Genomic DNA, 22,341 nt, shown 5'->3' with positions numbered 1-22,341 from the left:
TCATGTAATAACGAGAAACCGCTATTTTTATACAAAAGGCTAGAATAACACCTGTATACATAAAGAAACATTAATTTTATGTATGGTTGAAGGAGCGTTTATTTTTTTTCAACAGAAGGAAGACGTCTACTATATAATAATCAAACCAATAGTACGAAGAATCAATGCATTCCTTGTGCAGATGTTTAGATGGCTGGTTTCTACAATATCAAACAGAGACCTGGATAAGTCGTCAGGACGCAGTGAATATTCGCGTGCACCAGATATAGTCGACATAGCTACAAACTAATTAACAGAAATATTAGAAATAAATGTACCAATATAATATGATCGTCTGATGCGTATGCGAACTATGTATAACAGGCATAGAAGTTTGCTCAAGCTGTATTTCAAACGATTTTCAATTTTTGTTAAATGGATAAAATATTAAAAGTGCAGTATCCTGTGTCATTACAACCGGACACGTCAGGTTGTTCCAGCTGTATAATTGATACATTAGTGTTCCGTCTTTAAATGGGTCAAATATTTTTACCTGAATAACTTTATCATCTAGGGCATCGAACACATTAGGATCTGTATAAATTTCGTTTTTCCTGCAGGCAGGAGGGTGTGGAGCAGGCAGCTCGGTCTTCTTTGTTTGTTCTAACACCTCCATTGTCTCGATAATCTCTTTCACAACTTCTTCATTCTGTGGATCAACCATTGTGGGCGGCTAGAAGAGAATGGCAAATCACAGTCAGACTTGTAAACGTGTAATTATAGTTATATGTTGAAGCGTAAATGCTGGTTTCTAACTTACAACACGTTTCTTTTCTTATGTTCCAAATCACTTAGAGGTAAAGGTAAAGGTAAAGCTAAACTTTAATAGAATTTGATAGTCAATAACTATTTTAAGTTTCAAGTCAAAAGCTTTGATAGCAACAGAGGTATTTGACTTTATCAAAAACTTTAACCAACAGCGACGCCGACGCCGGGGCGAGTGCAATATATAATCAATAGAAAACATAAGCTACAAAGCTCTTGTTCGACAGACTAGAAATCCAGTAACAGATACTTATCTGGGTTTATTTTACCTCCTGGTACAACCATTTAAATACTGAGTGAAAAGCAAGGGAGCTATCATTACTGATTTTGCGTCTTTTGTATGACGCGGCCAAGGTCTGAACACTCGACCTCTGGCACTCGAAGCAGACAACCTGCTATTGAGCTTTTGAGGCAGCCCTTGTAACTAACTAGCATTGATATATAAACAAAGCACACTGGCAGTACGACCACAATGACAGACGACATTGGCAGTAGCGCAGACAATGGCGGGGCCGAGGGGGCTTCGATACGTTGCTTCTGATTCTAAAGATTTTCTATTTTATTTTGAAATTCAATTTATTTTTTTGCTGGAAGCTATCAGTATATCATTCAGCTGAGTATCAGTTTGACACCAATTTTAATATAAATTATAATTCTATCGGATCATCACCATGGATATTAAATAACATCTAAAGCATCAAATGCAACAAAATCTGTCGATATAACTTAACAAAGCACCGTTTAACATACCTCGTAAAGTTTTTGTCCAATTTCTTGTCAACCAATGAATTGCAAAAAAAACGTGTTTTTATTTGATACACTGTTTTGTTAAACAAAAGGAAAAGTTCATTTGATTAATTAGTATTATAAAGTAAGTCTAAATTGCATTAACTTCTTTTACAGTTGAGGTATAAATTGGTCATATAAGTCATTGGAAGTCAACGTCATATACGACGTCATGCAACACACTCAATATCTTTTATTGTTTTTAACATCATACTTGAGCTTCCAATTCCTTTTCCAGATCTTTTCTCAGTTCCTCTTTTTTCTGTGCCAGAAGATCCAACATCTGTTCGCTCTGTTTCGTCACGAGTGATGACGTCATATTTTGTTCTTTCTGCTTCAATCTCAACGTCATGGATTCCTTCTTTTTCTCTTTCTTCACTGTCAATGATTTCTCTAACTCTTTCTTCTGGGTTTCAAACTGTATCGTCATCATCTGCAATAGAGGTTCACAAATTTTAACCAATCATTCGAAGGACTGAAGTCCTGAAAGTACTAATCCACTGGGGAAAAAACGAGACTGGGGTGATAGCTATTGTCTGACGCGTATGTCCTAGATCAAAAGCAGATCCAGCAAACCAGACGCCCACTCTATAATCCAACGAGGATAGGGCCTACATTCTGGTAACCTAAAATTGAAACCTCAGTCATTTAAGAAACATGTAATAATTTCGGCTCGCTTCCCTTATATCAACAAGAGCTGTCACAAGAGACAGAGTGCTCGAATAGTTTGATGCTGAATAGTGAAATAGCGCACATTAATGACTCCAATGCGGATGATGATAGTGGACAATAGTTTGTCTAAGTCAATTTTTGATCAGTTATGACAAACCTCTAGCAGATGGGTATTCAAAGTGATTTTTTTTTCTGAATTCCTTGTAGGCCTAAAGTGAAAGATGATTTATTCGCATGGTCTGAAACGCTACTGATTTCAAGGGTAAACACAGAGAACTACTTAACATTGATATAACAGCCATAAATTCCTGAAAATTGTGCTTACAGTGGGAATTTTGCAAATAAAGCGAAACACAGTGCCCCTTGTTTATACCTAACTGTACCATTAACCTGTTATTTGTGCTACTGAAAACAAAAACGATGCAGTTAAAAAAGATAAAAAAAAAATATGGACACTTCTTTTAAGGACATACTTTAGACATAAAACTGACAAAATCGAAACATCAAAACAGTTTGTACAAATACATCAAATTCAAATTTGTCGTAAAAACTATATATACTTTGGAGAACAACGCCCTTGAGCCGTATTTAACGATGTTTGAATATTAAAAACCAGTATATATCAAATGTAAATATTGACACTGTTAACCTGACAAAGACATTGTTAAGGTGCCAGACAGGAGATTTTCTCTATAGTTAATGTCACATTGTGAGCCATCATGTCGAAAAGAACCATTTGGTAGTGTTTTTATGCAGTTATGCAAGTATCATAAAACATCTCCCGGTATTTATAAACCATGCAAAACTATTACCGGGTTCAAATTACGCAGTTGCGTATATGTTCCTTATCGACCAAACGATTGTCCGGCTGAAATTTGACCTGTTGTAGATCGATAATAAATTGTTTACTTATAAACCATCTAAACGTGTATTTAGTTGTAAAACTGAAGAAGGAACCCCACCCTACAGACTCATCTAAAAACCTATGAAAACAAACCGAAGTTGTTCAACGACCGGTCCCTTTTAACGTCACAACACAAATCCTATTTTTTTCAAATCAATTATTAAATAAACACTGCAATTTTGTTTCTGTGCGTGCTATCATGTCAAGCATTGGCGACAGTCTCGGCTCGAGCAATTACTGAAGTATCTTTTGACTACTTTATTTACAAGCTTCTTTAATACTCTCGTTAAATGGAATGTCTCCGTCTATGTCCCAGATATTTTTTTCTGTGTCCTGTCTCAATGAAAGCCAATACTGTTGACATATTATATATACATATATGCCTTAAAAATTCAAAGCTGCACCTAGATATACAAATTTTAATTCAACATCACGTAACTCAATGATCATATTTATTTGCTAGAGTTAACATTGTTTTTCAATGTCAAATGTCATAAGGGTGTGATAGCAGGGCTGAGCATGCCGGGATATCTTTATCATATTAATATTCTATTTACCATGCAGTGACCTCAAAGGATTAGAATTCTAGAAGTGTATCAATATTTATGGAAACTTATTTCTTAGATCTTACATTTTTCAAAAAATGATATTGTATTGTATTGCATCTAAAGCACAATGTTAACGACGTCTAGTCTACACAGAAATAATGTGTATATTTCCCCCAGGGTCTGGTTGACATAGCAATAATATTTACTTGTAATTTTAATTGTCTATATTCTAAGAGGATGTAAAAGCTGTTATCGGTTACCTGTTCTACATTATTGAAAGGATAAAGATTTTATTCATTGTCAACAGATGTTTATATTCTGTTTTCTATATAGAAAATCTACATATATTATAGAAGGCAGTTACATAACTTGTTGTGCGAGAACATATTTACCAGCCTCGATCAGATCGAGATGTATTTAAATGTTTCAAGTATGAATGACACACATAATGAACACCCCTCCCGACAGCTGTCAATCTAACACAGGCAGTGTTACAGTATTCTATAATCTGTGACCCCAAAAAGCTATAATTGATTCCAAGGATTTGTAAACCTTGCTATCCGCTTACAGATTTTCAGTTTTCATTCTTATTCAATAGACGGGTATTAATATATACACCACTCTTAACAGTTGATGTTTCATAGAATTCATAATTGAGCCGCACCATGAGAAAACCAACATAGTGCATTTGCGACCAGCATGGATCCAGACCAGCCTGCGCATCCGCGCAGTCTGGTCAGGATCCATGCTGTTTGCTAACGGTTTCTCTAATTGCAATAGGCTTTGAAAGCAAAAAGCATGGATCCTGACCAGACTGCGCGGATGTGCAGGCTGGTCTGGATCCATGCTGGTCGCAAATGCACTATGTTGTTTTTCTCATGGTGCGGCTCATTATCATAGCTTTTCTCTTTACCTTTTTCTCTCTGTCATCCATCTTCTTCTTTTTCTTGGACATATCTTTTTCAAACATATCTGTGAGTTCTTTCAGTTTCACCTCCCATTCTTTGTTCAACTCATCTGTCAGTTTTCTCTTCTCTTTCTCTCTCTCCATCTGGAAATTCTTGAGCAGTTTGTCTTCCTCTTCCCGATGGACATGTTCAAGCTGAACCTGAGCTTCGACAAGTTTCTTCTTGTACTGAAAATATTAAAACATACATGTACTCTGTTAATCATGACATGATACGACTTATACTGCGGAACCTTTTTGAACGTAATGTATCCTGTAACATTGTGTTTTTTTTTTGTTGTTGTTGTTGGGGGGGGGGGGGGGGGGGGGGGGGGGGGGGGGGGAGAGAGAGGGAGGGAGGTGAAGAGTATAAGGTTACTTCTTTTATTAGGGTATGAATCAGACTAGGCGTATGTATAGTGCGTGAAGACTGTCTATGCCTTTCATACCCTGTAGAAATTATGCAAACCGTTCAAGTTTCTCTTTATTGTCATCAATATTTATAGGTAATTTCATTTTTACCACTTTCTTATATTGGGAAGTCTTTCATTTTCGGCGGCTGTTTAAATGTATCCACATTGCTCACAACGCACACTTTCAATGGTAAATTACAGTTTTAGATCATTTTCTGCGGATTCGACTCTGATAAAATTTTGTAGTATACATTTCTGACTGAATTACAGGCTCAGACATTTTGTAAAAAACCTCTCTTGGACACAATAGTACACTTCAATCAAATATAGAAGTTGTATGCGCTACAGTATTATTAGATGACCTAACGGTATTATGATGTGCTTTTAAAAGGTCGTGTGTGTATTCTATATTTTCTATAAGGTTTCATGATCAAAATAATCACTTTAATAACATAATTACTTAATATAATCTACATGGCGGAAGTTTTGTAGCAACCCCGAGTTACTGATTGCAACACTTATATTATTATATGTAACAGCAGAAATTATACATTCGTGTTTTTGTCGATGGCCATTTGGGTTATATATAATTCAGATGTAATTTGTGATTTTATTACCTAAATGTCGTTCCGGAAATTTTCACAAAAACGTTACACTATAAAAAGCTTTGAACCAGTTAGTTTATCATCCTGGCACTTGAAGTTTTCACCGATTTTATGTTTTTACTCATTTACCGTGCAAAACTTGCTGTTTCTCATTCTGACAAAAATCCTTACACGAAAATATTTGTCAAATGTAAACCTTGTTATAATAAGGTGGGACGCAAGTAGCTTAAAATGAAGAGGAAAAAAAAGCTCTTGTCTGTAAAGCTAAAAGCATATGCATATTATGAATTACGCAAACAACTTTAGAACACTACAGGAAGATGCACATCATTCATCTGGCTTCTAAGTTTTAGATATACTTTCTTTCTGCTTTTCTTAAAATTCACAAGAACATAACTGTCATCATTTCAATATGAACGTGTGCGAGAAGTGATATTTTAAAGAAAATATGAGCTTTACACGTTAGCACAAGAGCGCCGCCAAGCGGCCCGGGCAATATACGCCCGAAGGCTTACATCATAGGATGGAAGCAAAATTTTAAGAACTTGACTGTTGTAGCCCCAAAGGACTGGAACAACAAAAGGAAAACTTCAAAAAACAAATCTAAGTCCACAAAAAAATATTCAAAGTCTACAAAAAAAATCCTTATCAGGTACAGGTATGTAAAAATACACCTTAAAATTGGAGGTACCATCCATGTTGTACCACAGAAAAGTGGTCTCGGTTTTTCCCTACGGCCAATAATAAAAAAGTTTCAATTAAGCTATTTATAGTAACATAAAAGGGAAGTAATTAAAAAAATATATATTGTAAGTACAAAAAAGAGATCTGCCAAATAAAAACAAGAGCACTGCAATGCAGAGCAATATGCAAAAATCAAAGTCATATATGACCTTTGACCTTAAGTGTGACCTTGACCTTGAAGCGAGTCATCCGGAACATGCGCTCTGCACATCGTTACAATGTGGTGAACATTTCTTCCAAGTTTCTTTGAAATCCTTCCAGCCGTTCAAGAGTTACAGAGCGGACACGAAACAAACTGATATGACTTCTTACCCCTAAGTGTGACCTTGACCTTGAAGCAAGTCATCCGGAACATGCGCTCTGCACGTCATCTTGGTGTGGTGAACATTTATGTCAAGTTTCTTTGAAATCCTTCAAGGGGTTCAAGAGTTACAGAGCGGACACGAAACAGACTGATATGACCTTTGACTCCTAAGTGTGACCTTGACCTTGAAGCGAGACATCCAAAACATGCGCTCTGCACATCGTCTCGGTGTGGTGAACATTTGTGTAAAGTTTCCTTGAAATCCTTCAAGGGGTTCAAGAGTTACAGAGCGGACACGAAATTGCTAACGGACAGACGGACGGACAGATGGACACCAACGTCATAACATAATACGTCCCTTCGGGCGTATAATAACAAGAGCTTGAATCTTAATAATGATATATAGATCATATGTGAGGAAACTAGAGCTATAACTGTAGTGATTAATACCACCAATGTAGGTGGTGATATAGGTCAACAGTTTATATTTGAATCAATTCCATTTATAACTACCGAAATAAAGAGTGAATTAACTTGAAAATCTAAGTAAAAAGGGGGTATTACTCTGACATGGAAAAATGTTTGCCAGAGTTATGGCGCGATGATACGATGCGAAAACACGATGCTAAGACACAATACCGATTTCGCGCTTTCCATATCGTGTTTCATGCGTTTTCACATGGTACTATCACAATATTCCCCATTCGATCTAGGTGTGAAATAACGATGTTACGATTCCGAAGTGCGATATCAACATCTCACTACCGTGGGGCGGTCACAAAAACTCGAAAACACGATCTGCGAAATCAAACTATCGTACTTTCGTAATATTTTTATCGCCCATGGACCGAATGGAAGATAGTACGAAAATTCGATGCGAAAACGCTAAATACGATGCAAAAGTGAGATATTATTACAAAATATATCATTCAAATCGTTTCGCGCTATCGCATTGTCGCCCTTGCCAAACTACAGGGCGAAGGTGCCAAACTACAGGGCGAAGGGGCGAAATAACGGAAAACCGTATAAATGAGAAGGCGTTCAATATACTCTTTTTCACAGAATTTTCAACACATACTTGTTGGCTTTCAAGAAAAGTGTGTCGGTGTATTACTTGGTTCAAAGAATTAATTGGATTACATTTAATCCCGAGACCAGACTCGACATTCAACAACATGACTTTATGTTATGTGCTAAAACTTTAATCTTCGCTTGCTCAGCTATAATCGCATTACAAATTTATCAGGCATGACTATATATATTGACTATAGGTTTTAACGTTACACATCTTATATACATGTTTATGATTCAGATCAGATGTATAAAGTTATTAATAACTTTTAAATGCCATAGTTTATACAAGTAAACCGTGTAGAATGTCAATTATTGATAGATCAGACACTAATCTCGGTAAATTCTACACGCCATTAATACCGCTTGAATAATTTAGAAATTAATTTATCTATTTTTTTTTTTTGACGTTGTTAAAAAGAAAGCCCTTATAACTTTTTGATACAGGATAAATGCCATTTTTCACCGTGTCATACAGCGGTCTTTTAACCTACCCAATACCCCTGAACCAGTATTTATCCAATTTGCAAGGAAGGTGGTGGTATGACAGGACGAGACTGAAAAGCCTACTCAATCTAAAGCTTCTTTGTGTCTTGGACTAATAGGTCAGGATGTACATAAAGACTGGTTCAAAATCTCAGTTTTTATAACCACGGGATCAAGGTCTCGTCCGGTAACTTACAGAGAACTTTTTGGTAAGTGTCAGTAATACACACACTCCTCTCGTTAAGCTGGATACTCTAGGGCACTGCAGGGTAGGCTGTCACTCCCATCTGTAAAGTAACTGAACAGTCGCAGTCTTGGTCAACTACCTTATTTTTGCCCGACCAAGACAAGCCGGGAACAAGTCAATTCTGTCTCGGAGCAGGGTAAGTAGCTCTTCTATGAGGCTAATATAGTTACCAGAGTTACCCAGGTTCGTGAGCCGAACTCGCTCATTGCGTGCAGACCTTTAGACTAGCCGTCAATGTCAGCTTCCCGAGCTAAGTCTTTTGCATTGTAGATATTGTTGATTTTAGTTTTTCACTCAATATGTTCTGTTAATCTTTTAAATTCGTATGAGCCTTAATCGTCTTATCAGTTGTCATTCAATTCACATCCCTTTTTCGATTGGCACTAAGACATTTTAAATGACACGAAATGGTATTACGTTATAACTTCTGTGTAAAGATAAAATATTTAATATTTTCCTATTCCCCCCTCTCAACAGATGTCAATGGGGAAACGATACAATAGAGAATTGAAAACTTGTACGCAGAAAGATTAGCGGGGAGTGTTATTGTATTCGGATGGGTCTATTAAAGGCCGTGTAAACATAACCTCAACATGCACTTGGTAATTCGCTAACAAGTATGGTATTTGTATATCAGGTTTTAAGGATTTTGAAGTATTTAGATAGAAGATGGTCGATAAAGCAGCTGTGAATAAATGGGACAAAATCAGATGTATTTCCTAAAATTGTTAAAACACATAGAAAAACTAAGTGCCATTACTGATAATCAAGACCGTAGCCTAATGGATGAGGCGCCTGCACCGCAACCGGGAGGTCGAAGGTTCGAGTCCAGTAAGAGGCGGGTCTTGTTACTGCAGAGACCAGTTGGTGAGCCGCCAGGTCGATAAAAGAGTATTTATCGATTGTCCGTCTGTCTGATGCCCTGTATTAAGAAATCAGAACGAAATGTTGCTCAATGCCTGTAGGTGTGTAGCAAGTTGGATTTTCAGTAGGTATGCGTGAAAGACTTCTACACCCCATGCGAGGTTTCGAACCCATTGCGTCGTTAGGATTCTGATCCAAATTTTAACGACTTTAACGACTCAGCCACGGAAGTCCATTCAGGCTTTTATTGTCATATTAACGTGGAAAGTTTTATCATTCGTGTAAGCGACTATAAATTAAAAATCATCTACACACAAAGCTACAAACAACAAAATATATAACTTAAAGGTAGCATTGTTTACAACCACTCTCTTAAAATTTTACGGCGTATAAGAGTTTAACAATGCAATTTTGACAAAATTTTCTATTTTTAGTAATCATCATCAATCAATCTTTTCATCAGCCGACATGACGACGATAATGACTCGTCTGTCATATAAAGATGACGCTGGTCGCGGCTTTTAAGACTACCGAGCCGTGCGCGAATTTATTTTAAAATTACATATTTCTGCATATCTAATCAATATAAAGACGTTTTTTGACGGAGAAATTGCCTACTAATGAGAAAAAAAAACTTTTTTAATAGGCTCGCAATAATATCTTAGCACATTCTATGTATACTCAGAGTTAAAATAGCAAAGCATATGTTTTGGTTATAACGTTTATGTTTTGTATTTGGTTCTATATAGTTCCGGTGTCAAGTACTACAGTAAGACTTAGGTTTCCGTGAGCAATATTTTGCGGTTGGACACGAATTACAATTATCACAAGTGGTTAATTCATGGTTACCGCCTTGCTTCGGGAGAGTTGCAGGTAATGATTTTTATAAATGCGGGGGACTCAGATTTTGTTTGGCACGTCGGTGACGTTCCAATTTAACGTCACTGGCAGACATAATAACATACAGGCCTATGTACATGTCTATACCAGGATGTAACCGCGTGAAGTACACATGAGATATCTGCATTATAGTTTGACAAAAACAAACCTTAGCGGGTCATTGCACATTGTTAAAATCTGTCTGACGGGAGCACACACCGACACAATCCTAAATTAGTTAAGAATGTAAAATAATACTTGAGCGATAAGTATCATGTGTGCGTTGTGTAAGAGGATTTAATTTAAACCATCAACATTTAGAATGGACAAAACTGCTTGAACTATAATGATCAGCGAAAATTGATCTCGGTCTGTTCTTCGTACACTATATTTATTCATTATTCTACGAGATGCATTAATTATATTAACAAATGTACTCATGAATAAGCAATAGCCGGTCCTTTCATGCACGATAAACTTTATAAAAATCTTTCAAGCATGCATGATAAGCAATATTCCATTTAATATATTAATCAGCCTGCCTTACAAACAACGAGGAATGGAACATAAAACTGTCACGCAATAGTATCGTACTAAGTATGGCTTTTTTATGTAAGTTTCCCATATCGCAAATTTCAGTCGATTCTTTTCATCCTTACTCGAATTATTGACAGGCATTCTGTCTTCTCAATTAACTATGACCTTGATATTGTCCCTCGTGCGAAATATGCAAATGTAACCAACATACCAAGTTGCATTTAGATATCGTCATCCTAAAGTTATTGAGCCGACGCAAATGAGCTCTTATGTGGTGGATTAGCATTCGAGGACTAGTTAAAGTTTCGATATAATTTCATATTTACACACATTATGTCAACGAATCACTTTAGTTTAAAGTGTATGTGTCCGCGAGCACTCTCGGCTATAATATAAGTTTCATATCATATACCCTGCCGAGACAAGCTCATTTGACAGATCGAGAGCGCTGCATGGCCGGACTGGAAGAGACCGTATTTTATTCGTAGAGATATCGCATTAGGTACTGCATCGTGTATATTATATAACGACTGCAGACAAAGGTTTCGGTCAATATGTAGTTTGACGACTGAAAGTAATATTGATCGAAGACTCAACAGGCAGGTCAAAAACTACAAACTGAAAATCACTGATATAGCAGTCTGATATATAGCAATAATGTACCTTACCATCCGGAGAAAATATTAAATTTGAAGTAATGTCAGGTCCAGTCATGATTTTTCTTTTATGTAATTTGCAGAAAGGTGTAAATGCATAGCAAGTCTATTTGCAGGTCACCGAATGAAATAAACATGATTGAAAATAACAATATATGAAGTTTGCTCTACTTTGATATCACGGAAGCTGATATATTCACCGAATCTAAATGCGATAACTTACAAAATGCCGTGCCATATTTTCCATATTAGACCTGGAGCGTCTCTTTGGGCGAGACAGACACCAAAGTAGATCTATCGACCTTTAGAAAACTAAAAGGATACCCCCATCAGATAAAAGTAGATAGGTATAGGGGCAAACTATCGTGTCATGACGAATATGAATTATGCAAACTAAAGTCAGATCGGCAGTGACATGGTAGGTACACTTTAACGGCAGGCAGATGCTGAAAATGTGATAGAATAGAGTTTATTGAGAACATTTTTCCATGATGATAACAAATGAGTTTTCTTTCAAAATAAGAGATTTTCTTTCATAGACCATCAGTGCATGAAAGTCATCGCGTTTCAGTGTCATAAGTTCATTAACTACACACCGCGAGTCATCAAGGTCCATTCATGTCGCATTTAGTGTGGTGATTGTCGGATATGACCGCGATAAGTGTAAAGAGAAAAGAGATACATAAGTTGATAGATAATTATTATACTGAATCTTGACAGTGTTCAACATGAAATTCATTAAAAAAATCAAATCAAAGAATATTCTGTTTCAGTTAGCACCTCATACGTAGAACTTGAATATATTTTCTATATTTTCTCACGCATTCCAAATTTGCTGATGTTTACATTTTCTCAACTTTCACCCGTATATTTCGTAAATATTATGAAGTTTATTTGAATCTGATTTAAACAACCTACCCCCATTCAACATTATGCACCATAAAATGGAATATTTTAGATCGTATTTTATTTGAATCTAAACGAATTTGCGCAGTCATAGTATATAATCAATTAAGAAGGCTTTTAAATGTCTTACACATTTCAGTAACCTCGGGATAAATCACTCTCCACCTATATTGCCTCATTTGATCTACGACGAAAAAAATTGTCATAGGGTGTTTTGGTATATTAAAAACCCACACATAAGTAACAGCTCATTGAAAACAGAAAAAAAAAACAATGAAAGTATGTTCTATAGGAAAGGGTTGTACAGATATGTGAACTGAAGATAGCCCTATAATATATGTCACTAAAGGGATCAAAATGTCTTACCCATTATCAATATCCGATCCCGCCACCCTCTCGCCCCACCCCTCACCCTCGGCCTCCCTGAACACAAAAGTTTTATTGCATTTTGTACAGTATTCCCTGCGTGTGAGAACCGTTACAAGCAAGTCTAATATGTGTCTTCAAATAAATTAAATGCCCTGATGCAGTGCCTATTAAGGGTTATTTCCAGATAAGATAGGGGAGGAAGCCGAATGACCTATTAGGCATTGGAGGTAATATGTTTGGTCAAATCTTCCTCCGGTAGAAGAGTTATTATGAACAATTCAAGTGCACATGTCATAAATTCACTTTCTAACTTTCACTATTTGTAATGTAACATGCAATTTAACTTTGTCCTGTACCATGTAAGAAGAATTCTATAAGACTTGTCTTCCATTCTTACCCTTTTCTGTGTTGTTTCGATCAAAATATGACATTTTAATATATGTACATTATTTTGGTAACTGCTGTGGTATACGTGTGTATTTAAGCTTATTGATATTCGATATCGGTTGCTCATGTGAGCGCCAGCGCCTCCTCTTGAAGGATGTGTCATTTTAGGTTATAGAGGATAGTCACAGCGACAGATACAGAAGATGCTACAATTCTACATAATTATATTCCCTTTAAAATACAAGGTGTTAAGCATCCTACATTGACCCTCGATTGAAAGTCGTAATAATTTCGGACAGAGATATAAGACTTTAGTCTCAGCTGGAGGGGGTTGGGGAGCCGGGGTTGATTCAGTGACCTTCAGCTAGCGAGTCCTGTACACTTACCACTAAGCTGTGAGGACTCTTGCTGTGATATGACACTAATATTTACTACTTTACCCTCGTTGTTTTGCTATAGTCGTTATATCGACCTGAATTGGTTATTTATTGATTAAAGGTTCGGTGTGTGAACACGTTCCTTTTATAAAACCAGAGAATGATAGATCAACAAAAATGAAAAGAACCTTGTTATATGTTATAAGGCATCTGATAATTGCTTATATATAAACATGTACCATTAAGGACTATTATACCATACATGCAATATTACCTAATGCTGGTATGTCAATAATGTGTAAGTGTAGACATTTTGAATAAGATCAGAACGTAATGTAATTCTTTGCTACTTAAGCTCCTTAACCTAGGACGAGACAGGATTTGAAAGCAAATTTATGTGTTTGTATAATCTTCAAACTTTATAAAGAGAACTACTACATTTAAATGATTTAGATCAAATTCTTGCAGTAAGCTATTCTTATACAAAATGAATTGTGTATTTGTATAAGGTTATTTCGCCATTGGGATAACGTTTCCATAGAAATAAACACATTTTGCTGCATTAAAGCATTTGAATCATCCTACATTAAATTCTAATTGACATTAAGATTTTATAAAGACAGTTCTGAAATATGACTCGGACCTGTATAGATTGGAAACTACTTATAACACGATTCGCCCACTTCGTTCTCAGGTGAAAAAAAATAAAAAAAAGTTATCTTAGTAGGCGGGAGGGCATCCTCCATTCTCTATTATCGCACGTTAAAAACACATCTTTGACAGACGATTGGACAATACCAAATCACTTTAAACTTATTATAACAGAAGATTTTTTATAGTAAATATTGCTACTACAATTTATATCTTCGGCTGAACAGAAAAATAGATGTATTCTAAACACTGCTACCGGTCGTAAAAGTTTGCTAAATGACAATTACCTTTGGTTGGTACATGTGTCCTGGATGGTTAGGTTGGTATACTTTGCTGAGTTTCTGTGCTGCAAGGGGCTGCTTGATACCCATGGCGTCCGGAGGCAGGCTCTTCTGCGCCTGCGCATTCACAGCAGCCGTGTATTCCTGCGCCTTTGGTGATGTTAAAATCCTTTTAATTGCTATTGCCTGAGCGTCGTATGAAGGTATACGAACAGTTCCGGGTTTACGAACCTGATTATCTAATTTCTTGCTCATTTTTCTATAATTTTCTTGAGCTTTCACAGGGCCACGTATACCAATAGCGTTCTGTCCGTATTTAGCTGCACCGACACGCGGGTAATGATTGGAACAATATATTTCTCTGTCTTCAGCGTCCACCTGGCTAGTGAAACAATTTTTCATTGTCAAATGTTGGTCGCAGACGACACATTTAAAGCAGTGTTTATGATACATGACCTCGTGGACTGGCCCCATCCTTTCTGCGTGGTAGACTGCGTTCTTGCACCTATGACACTTATGAGCGTCCAGCACAGGCGGGTTAAAAATGGACGAGAGGCGCCGGAAACCTCTCTCAATAGAATCGGTTTCTGCCATGGTCGCCATTTTGAATGCTTCCGCTAAATTGGCAGTACTCTAAAATCTTGCTTACCTGAAATTAAGAAAGAAAACAATGAAAATAAATGTCTTAGTTTCTTAAGTACTTAAGTTGTGGAAATTAGTGGTTTTTTTCTCATTTAAAACACGACATACTTTTACTGATATATAACGTACAAGATGATGATCTCGAAACTTAAGAAATCTAAAATGTTATTAATAATTCATAAATGTTATATGCTTGCTCTAAGAGCAATGGCAAATACCAACAACGCTGACCTTTCTCTATTGGGAGAAATCAAGATACTTTGATGAGTTTGTCTGTCATTTTGTATTATTTTAAACACTGGCAAAGAAAAGGTCGGACGTACGCATTCTTATGTCCTTTAAAGGTCCATTACTAAGGGAAAGTGAGTTGGCAATTTTTTTCATAGCCAGTGCATAGACTTCTGCAAGACACTAAATAATGAAGATTGGCATGTCAAAATTTACAGAAGGTCTTTGGAACTCAAAGAAATGTATGTGTATTATGTTGAAATTTCAATGAATCGACAGAATGACCCCCCAGGTCTTTTTAACTTTCTTCATACTTCATAGAAAAAAAAGTACATATACTGCGATTTATTTCGAATTTCTACATACTAACTTTCATTTTCCAATAAAATGAAATAGTTTCTGTGCTTTTTAAAAGAAATTAAAATGTTCACTTTCCTTAGTATCGGACCTTTAACTGAATAAGAGAATAAGATCCATGTGATAATCTCCCCTACCTACTCCCACAATCTTTGAATACATACAATTTCATGAAACTTTGCATGTACATGAGCAAAACACCATATAAATTATGTAAGCCTACAGTCCTTTGAAGGCAATTTAACAGTGACGACCGCAGCATGATCATTTTGAAAGGGAACATGTTAAATGCAATGTTAATACAAAACATTATCTAGTCTTTATTTTGTGTCATGAAAACATTAAAAATAATTATTTATTTAGTGAATTTGATAAAACTTCTAACACGTGACAATATTTTTTTTCTCTAAAATCCTTACAAATTTTAACATTATATATAGTGCAAAATTGCCTCCATCGACTGTAATGATAAACTTGCTGGTGAAGATGATTACTTTGAGATGGTAAATTTTGATTAATTGGATCGCAGTGATGCAGATCTTTTTAAAGTTCGTCACGATAGTAACCAAACGTGAATAACTTTTAAAATTATACGTAGAAAAGATGTTAAAGTGGGCCTACAAAATAATTTCGAGTTAGATAATATTCCACTCAGATTTATTTTCATCGAAGTAACTTTGGTAAATTTATTTTGTGCTCATACCAACGTTTTACTCTACATTTACAAAATTATAAACATATAATATGCACATTTATCGAGACATGTACGGAGTTTCAATGAAAGCTCTATTTCAATGGAAGGTCTATTTTCTATATTTGCTCGAATGTTTACAAAGAGTCTATACGGTGGTGTACAAACACGATGGTGTGCAAACACTGGTGTCCAAACACGGCGGTGTGCAAATACGTGACCCATTCAAAGTAAAAAGGCCTCAGTAGTCGAGCGGTGAACGTTTGCTGATCTCGAATCACTTGCCCCTCATCGCTGTGGGTTCGAAACCCCGCTTGTGCCGGTATAAGGTTCCTTCATGTGAGGAAACGATACAACCGGGATTCAAAGTTAGAAGTGCGGTGTACAAAGTTGGTATTTATGATTTGATCACTGTTGATCGCTGTCCCATAGACAGTCTCTGAATTACTAATAGACATTTACGGATTAAGTCTACGTGGACTGTGAACACCTAAGACGATCGATTTTTCAAGGGGACCGTCTCAACATGATAATTTTAATTTATGTTTGGTAGGAAAACACTTTCCTGAAATGTTCTTCAATATTATAAGTTGCGCATCTGCGACAAAGTTGAAAAGATGAGCTAGTCTGATCGCAATGTATCCGTATTCCATCGTCGTCGTCGTCCAACATGAAAAAATCTAAACTGGGTCAGTTGGAATCAAAATGTAGGTCAGCAGGTAAAACATTGTGAAAACTGTAGAAAACGTAATATCTTGCGTCTCCTTTCCTTTGTTGTTATTATACGCCCGAAGGGACGTATTTTGGGATAACACAGGTGTTCATCTGTCTGTCTGTCTGTCTGTTTGTCTGTCTGTCCGTTAACAATTTCGTGTCGACTCTGCTCCTTGAAGGATTTTAAACAAACTTGAAACAAATGTTATCCACATCAAGAGGACGTGCAGAGCGCCTGTATCAGGTGGCTTGCTTTAAGGTCAAGGTCACACTTAGGGGTCATCATCGTGTCCGCTCTGTAACTCTTGATCTGTATGAGGGATTTTAAAGAAACATTGCACAAATGTCCACCACATCCAGTCGACGTGCAGAGCGCATGTTTTGGATGGCTAGATACAAGGTCAAGGTCACACTAAGGGGTCAAAGGTCATATAACTTTGTTTCGAGTGCGATGTGTAACTGTTGAACTGCTTGAAGGATTTTAAAGAAACTTGGCACAAATGTTCACCACATTGAGACGACGTGCAGAGCGCATGGCTCGCTTCAAGGTCAAGGTCACACTTAGGGGTCAAATGTCACATGACTTTGTTTTGTGTTTAAGTTGCTTTGCATTGCGGTGCTCTTTGTTTTATTTGGCATATCCATTTTTTGTTCACTTACAATATTTGTTTATTGAATTACTTCCCTTTTATGTTACTATAAATAGGTTATTTTGTAACATTTTTATTACTGGCCGTAGGGAAAAAACCAATACCACTTTTCCGTGGTACAACACTGATGGTACCTGCAAAGTTAAGGTGTATTTTGACTTATCTGTACCTGGTAATGATTTTAGTGGACTTAGAGTTTTTCGGGGAATTTCTTCCCTTTGTTGTCCTTTTCGTTTGGGCTTCAACAGTAAAGTTCTTTAAATTTTGCTCCCATCCCCTGATATAATTCTTCGAGCGTATATTGCCTCGCTTGGCGGAGCACTTGTTATTTCTGTATTAGCCGCGTTAAAGAATTTGTATTCGTATAACTTTATTGTTTTAATTTGTCAGTAGTGGATGGACAAAGAGATGGACAGCCTTTTTACTAGATAAATGAACGGAAGATAGGAAAATAATCAAAATAAACAAATCTTCCCACCTATACTGTATTATGGCATAAACATGAATGAAATGAAATTCATTTCTTGTTGACAGTTTTCAGTTTATAGTTTATACAATCAATCCGATGTTTTCTTCTACACACAAGGGATGCACAGACATGTACGGTTCTTGAAAGTCGTTGTCGTGAGTGCCTCCATATAGAGCTTAAACTGAGCAACATCAGAGTTATAATTTCTTGTCAAATCAGTGTTATGGGGATTGATTTTCCTTGTGTAGACTTCGATAGTAAATAACTATTTTAAGTTTCAAGTCAAAAGCTTTAATAGTAACAGAGATATTTGAAATTATCAAAACGTTTAACAAAATAATCTAAGTTAAAAAAGGGCATAATTCTGCCAAAATCCAAATCAGAGTTATGGGGTTTGCTTTTCTTGGTGTAGGTTTTGATAGTTAATAACTATTTTAAGTTTCAAGTCAATATAGCTTTGATAGTAACAGAGATATTTGACTTTATCAAAAACTTTAACCAAAAATTCTAAGATAAAAAGGGGCATAATTCTATCAAAATTAAATCAGAGTTATGTGGATAGTTTCTCCTGGTGAAGCCTTTGATGGTAAATAACTATTTCAAGTTTCAAGTCAATAGCTTCGATAGTAACAGAGATATTTGCCTTTATCAGAAACTTTAACCAAAAATTCTGTTAAAAAAGGACAAATACTAACAAAATTCAATCAGAGTTATGGGGATTGTTTCTACGCGTGAAGACTTAAATAGTAAATTAGTATTTTAAGATTCAAGTCAATAGCTTTGATAGTAACAGAGATATTTGACTTTATCAAAAACTATAACAAAAAATGATAAATTAAAAAGGGGCATAATTCTGTAAAAATTCAATCAGAGTTACGGGGATTGTTCTTCCTTGTGTAGACTTTTTAAGTTTCAAGTCAATAGCTTTGACAGTAACAGAGATATTTGACTTTATCAAAAATTTTAACCCAACGGAGACGCCGACGCCGACGCCGGAGCGAGTGCAATAGCTCTACTTTTTCTTCGAAAGGTCGAGCTAAAAACAGGCACATCCAAATTTATATCACCTACCGCATAGTGATGATATAATAACTCAAACCCTATTGCCGTTATAAACTCTTTTTCATATCGCGCATAATATAATTAAACTATGTTGAGACGGTCCCCTTGAAAAATCTATCGCCTTAGGTGTCCACAGTCCACGTAGACTTAATCCGTAAATGTCTAATAGCCGTGCACTCAGAAATATGCATACTTGTGTTATCGTGATTTTCAACAGCATTCAGGTCAATATTGAAGTGTTCCTAAACGGAAAACATGTTTGCGGTGATTAAGTAACAAACTCCTACCAGACAATCACTGATACGAAAGCTTTTCGGCAAATATATGCAATAGCATTTTCAATGTCCGTGGATAAAGTTCTTGAGCGGAGATCTCTTTTTCATCAGCTACGTTTACTACAAAACCGATTTTTCAACTTTGTAAAAGTACATACAATTTGAACATACTCATGACTCGCGATCATATGTGGCATACATTTTGACACCTTTTCTTTTTAGAAAGAAACAGGTTTTCTTCAATGTCTGTATCAAGGAGTTAGGACGAAAATGGACCAAATGCATATAAATAAAGAACCATTTAGAACTATTTCGCTATAATTAGGGGCTAATAATGAAATAGTCTTTCCTAAAATCGCGTTTCTTATTTGATTTCAATTGTGCGAAGGTCACGATTTTCGCTTGAAACGTGATACAACGAAAACACCGGTTAAGTAAACTGACAAAAATATTAATATACAACTATCAAAACTTAAACCAGCGACCGAAATATGAACTGCCAGATAAAATATCTTATGCGATTATTTTCAATTCAAGTACGCTATAGGATTCTATACTTCGAGGTTTCAATTGAGGTCTGAAGTGAAATATCAGTGGCACCATGCTATATCTGATATAGGCTATCATTATTCTGAATCAACATTATTGATTGGAACGAGATATGCACTTAAATACTATACTATTGTCTATAGATAATGTTATTATATACAAGAAGGAGGTCACAGTACTATATGTACATTTGACTCAGTAAACATGCTATCTTTTTATTAACTTGCTTTTATTAAAGACAGTTTGTTGAGCCATTTTGAAGTAATTACAAGGTTTTAAAAGGCCAAACTGGACGCTTGGTCAGTGGATTCTGGACAAGAATACAAACTAAGTCTTGCTAAAACTCTTTTATCTGTTGTTGTTGTTGTTGTTGTTTTGAATACTGCGCACGTGATGATGTGATCCGTGACCGTTTCAAAGAAATGACGATTTGTATGAAACTTTCTCAACAAGTACGCGAAACGTATGTGATTTGTTACATTTGCTCACGACAGATTTATACATCTTTTTTTTAATTACGACATAAACGATGCTATTCAGAATTTAAATAACATTCAAATCTTTAGCTTGAGACATTGAACACTTCTATTTTCGGACTTCTAATCCAGCTCGCCGTCTATGGATTTTATCGAATGTCTTTATTTCCTCAACAGTTACTCTATATGAAGTGTGGAAGCTGCCACATACGTGCAGACTCCTTATTGCTGTAAAAAAAACATACTGAAACAGTGTAACGTTTTCTGTTTACTGTTTACCCGGCTAATTATTCACCATCCACATAATAAGTGCATGCATATTTATCATTGAACTCCAGTTGTAATGCATAACTACCAGCACAGATCGATTAAAGTTACATCGGTTTATGGTTAATGAACTTAGTAACACGATACGGATCATTTTGTAACGCCTGTGAGAAGTTTCATGCTGGACAGGCTGACAGCTGAAGGTGTTGTTATTTGCATCTTAACTGGATCGCACTTCGTCGACATGACAGGTTACTAATGTAATGGATCGATCAAAGATTGCGTACACGGGATATCGGAAAACTTCGTCAATACAGCATCTTACGTACGAAACTGAGACGGCCATTTCAAAAATGCTGCGTCACTGCACATACACACATGCATTTAAAGCTGAATTTTACTAAAAATAGCGAATTTTGTTGAATAGTGTCACCTTCGCAATCGTATGCAATTACAGATAAGCACTGTACCGCTAGTCCAAATAATAGGACGTTTTGGGACAACGTAACAACTTTTGACTGACTGTCGCTGTCCCGTCGTTAGAGGGATGCCAACTATAAAATAACAGATCATAAATAAGTCATCCCGATAAGCCAAATAAGTAAGGCTATGTATCCGCAAGATAATTTCATCTATTTAATCATTAAAATTTTTTTCAAGCTGATTCCAAAGTGTCTGTGCTAGATTTTTCGTCATGCCAGATATCTTTCCTTTTTAAAGAAAACAGTACTGATGCTCCGCGATGGCATGGTCTCAGACCCCCTCCACCTCTGGATATGAAAGTACCAACAATCAGACAATGATACGGCGACTTATACCTCTGTTTCCAGGAAGTCTCTGTAATTGACATAATACAACAAGCGTAATAAACACAACTGTTTCATCGCTTTCCGTATTAATTATTTAGAATTCAACAACAACAACAACAACATGCTGTTTTTATAACACCCAACTGCCAAAGAGAAAACTGATATAGATCGAGGACTGGCAAAAGGGGCAGGGTTTTCAGTCGTAGCAACTACAAAACTCACCTGGGCGGTTTTTTCGCTTTCGCCGTAATGTAGAAATTACCAAACTGTCACCATATTTATATCCCAAAACCACTTTCTTCAATTTTAAAACACGTATATTTTCTGTAATTCCACACCACTGAAAAATAAACACCAACGAAATTCCACAAGTCCGGTTTTTGAATAATAATTGCTTATTTCTCGTTTATTACAACACAATACACCTTTCATAGGTGAATGAACAGGTAAAAACTTAGACTCTTCCATTCAATGGGGGAGTTATGTATTGATGTTTTCTCAACCGTTGCAGACGACAACTGCGGACTGAAAGAGTATCGATTCAAGCATAACGTCGTAAGTTGAGAAGGTTGTCGTATAAAGTTTCATCTGCATATTAAACTAAAAATATCTTATTCATCCACATGCCATTCAGGTAAAAACTACAATGCGTTAAAATTACATACATTGACAGAACATCTATCTATTCAGACGTTGCGATACCGTAAGGCAATAT

General features: G+C 36.2%; 1 protein-coding gene across 1 annotated transcript in view; it reads right to left on the bottom strand.

Annotated features, from left to right (window-relative positions):
- The window catches only part of LOC123524777 (hillarin-like), a 29,466-nt gene extending 7,344 nt beyond the window's left edge, over positions 1-22,122 (bottom strand). The window contains exons 1-5 of the mRNA XM_045303242.2: positions 21,849-22,122; positions 14,444-15,086; positions 4,628-4,849; positions 1,805-2,023; positions 533-712 (exon numbers count right to left, since the gene is read on the bottom strand). Of these exons, the coding sequence (XP_045159177.2) occupies positions 533-712; positions 1,805-2,023; positions 4,628-4,849; positions 14,444-15,040 (1,218 nt within the window). The 5' untranslated portion in view covers positions 15,041-15,086; positions 21,849-22,122. The remainder of the gene's footprint in view (positions 1-532; positions 713-1,804; positions 2,024-4,627; positions 4,850-14,443; positions 15,087-21,848) is intronic.
- Between the last annotated feature and the right edge of the window lie 219 nt (positions 22,123-22,341).

Source organism: Mercenaria mercenaria, chromosome 3, assembly GCF_021730395.1.
Source record: "Mercenaria mercenaria strain notata chromosome 3, MADL_Memer_1, whole genome shotgun sequence".
In the NCBI taxonomy this organism is placed as follows: domain Eukaryota; kingdom Metazoa; phylum Mollusca; class Bivalvia; order Venerida; family Veneridae; genus Mercenaria; species Mercenaria mercenaria.
This window is presented reverse-complemented; position numbering and strand designations above follow the sequence as displayed.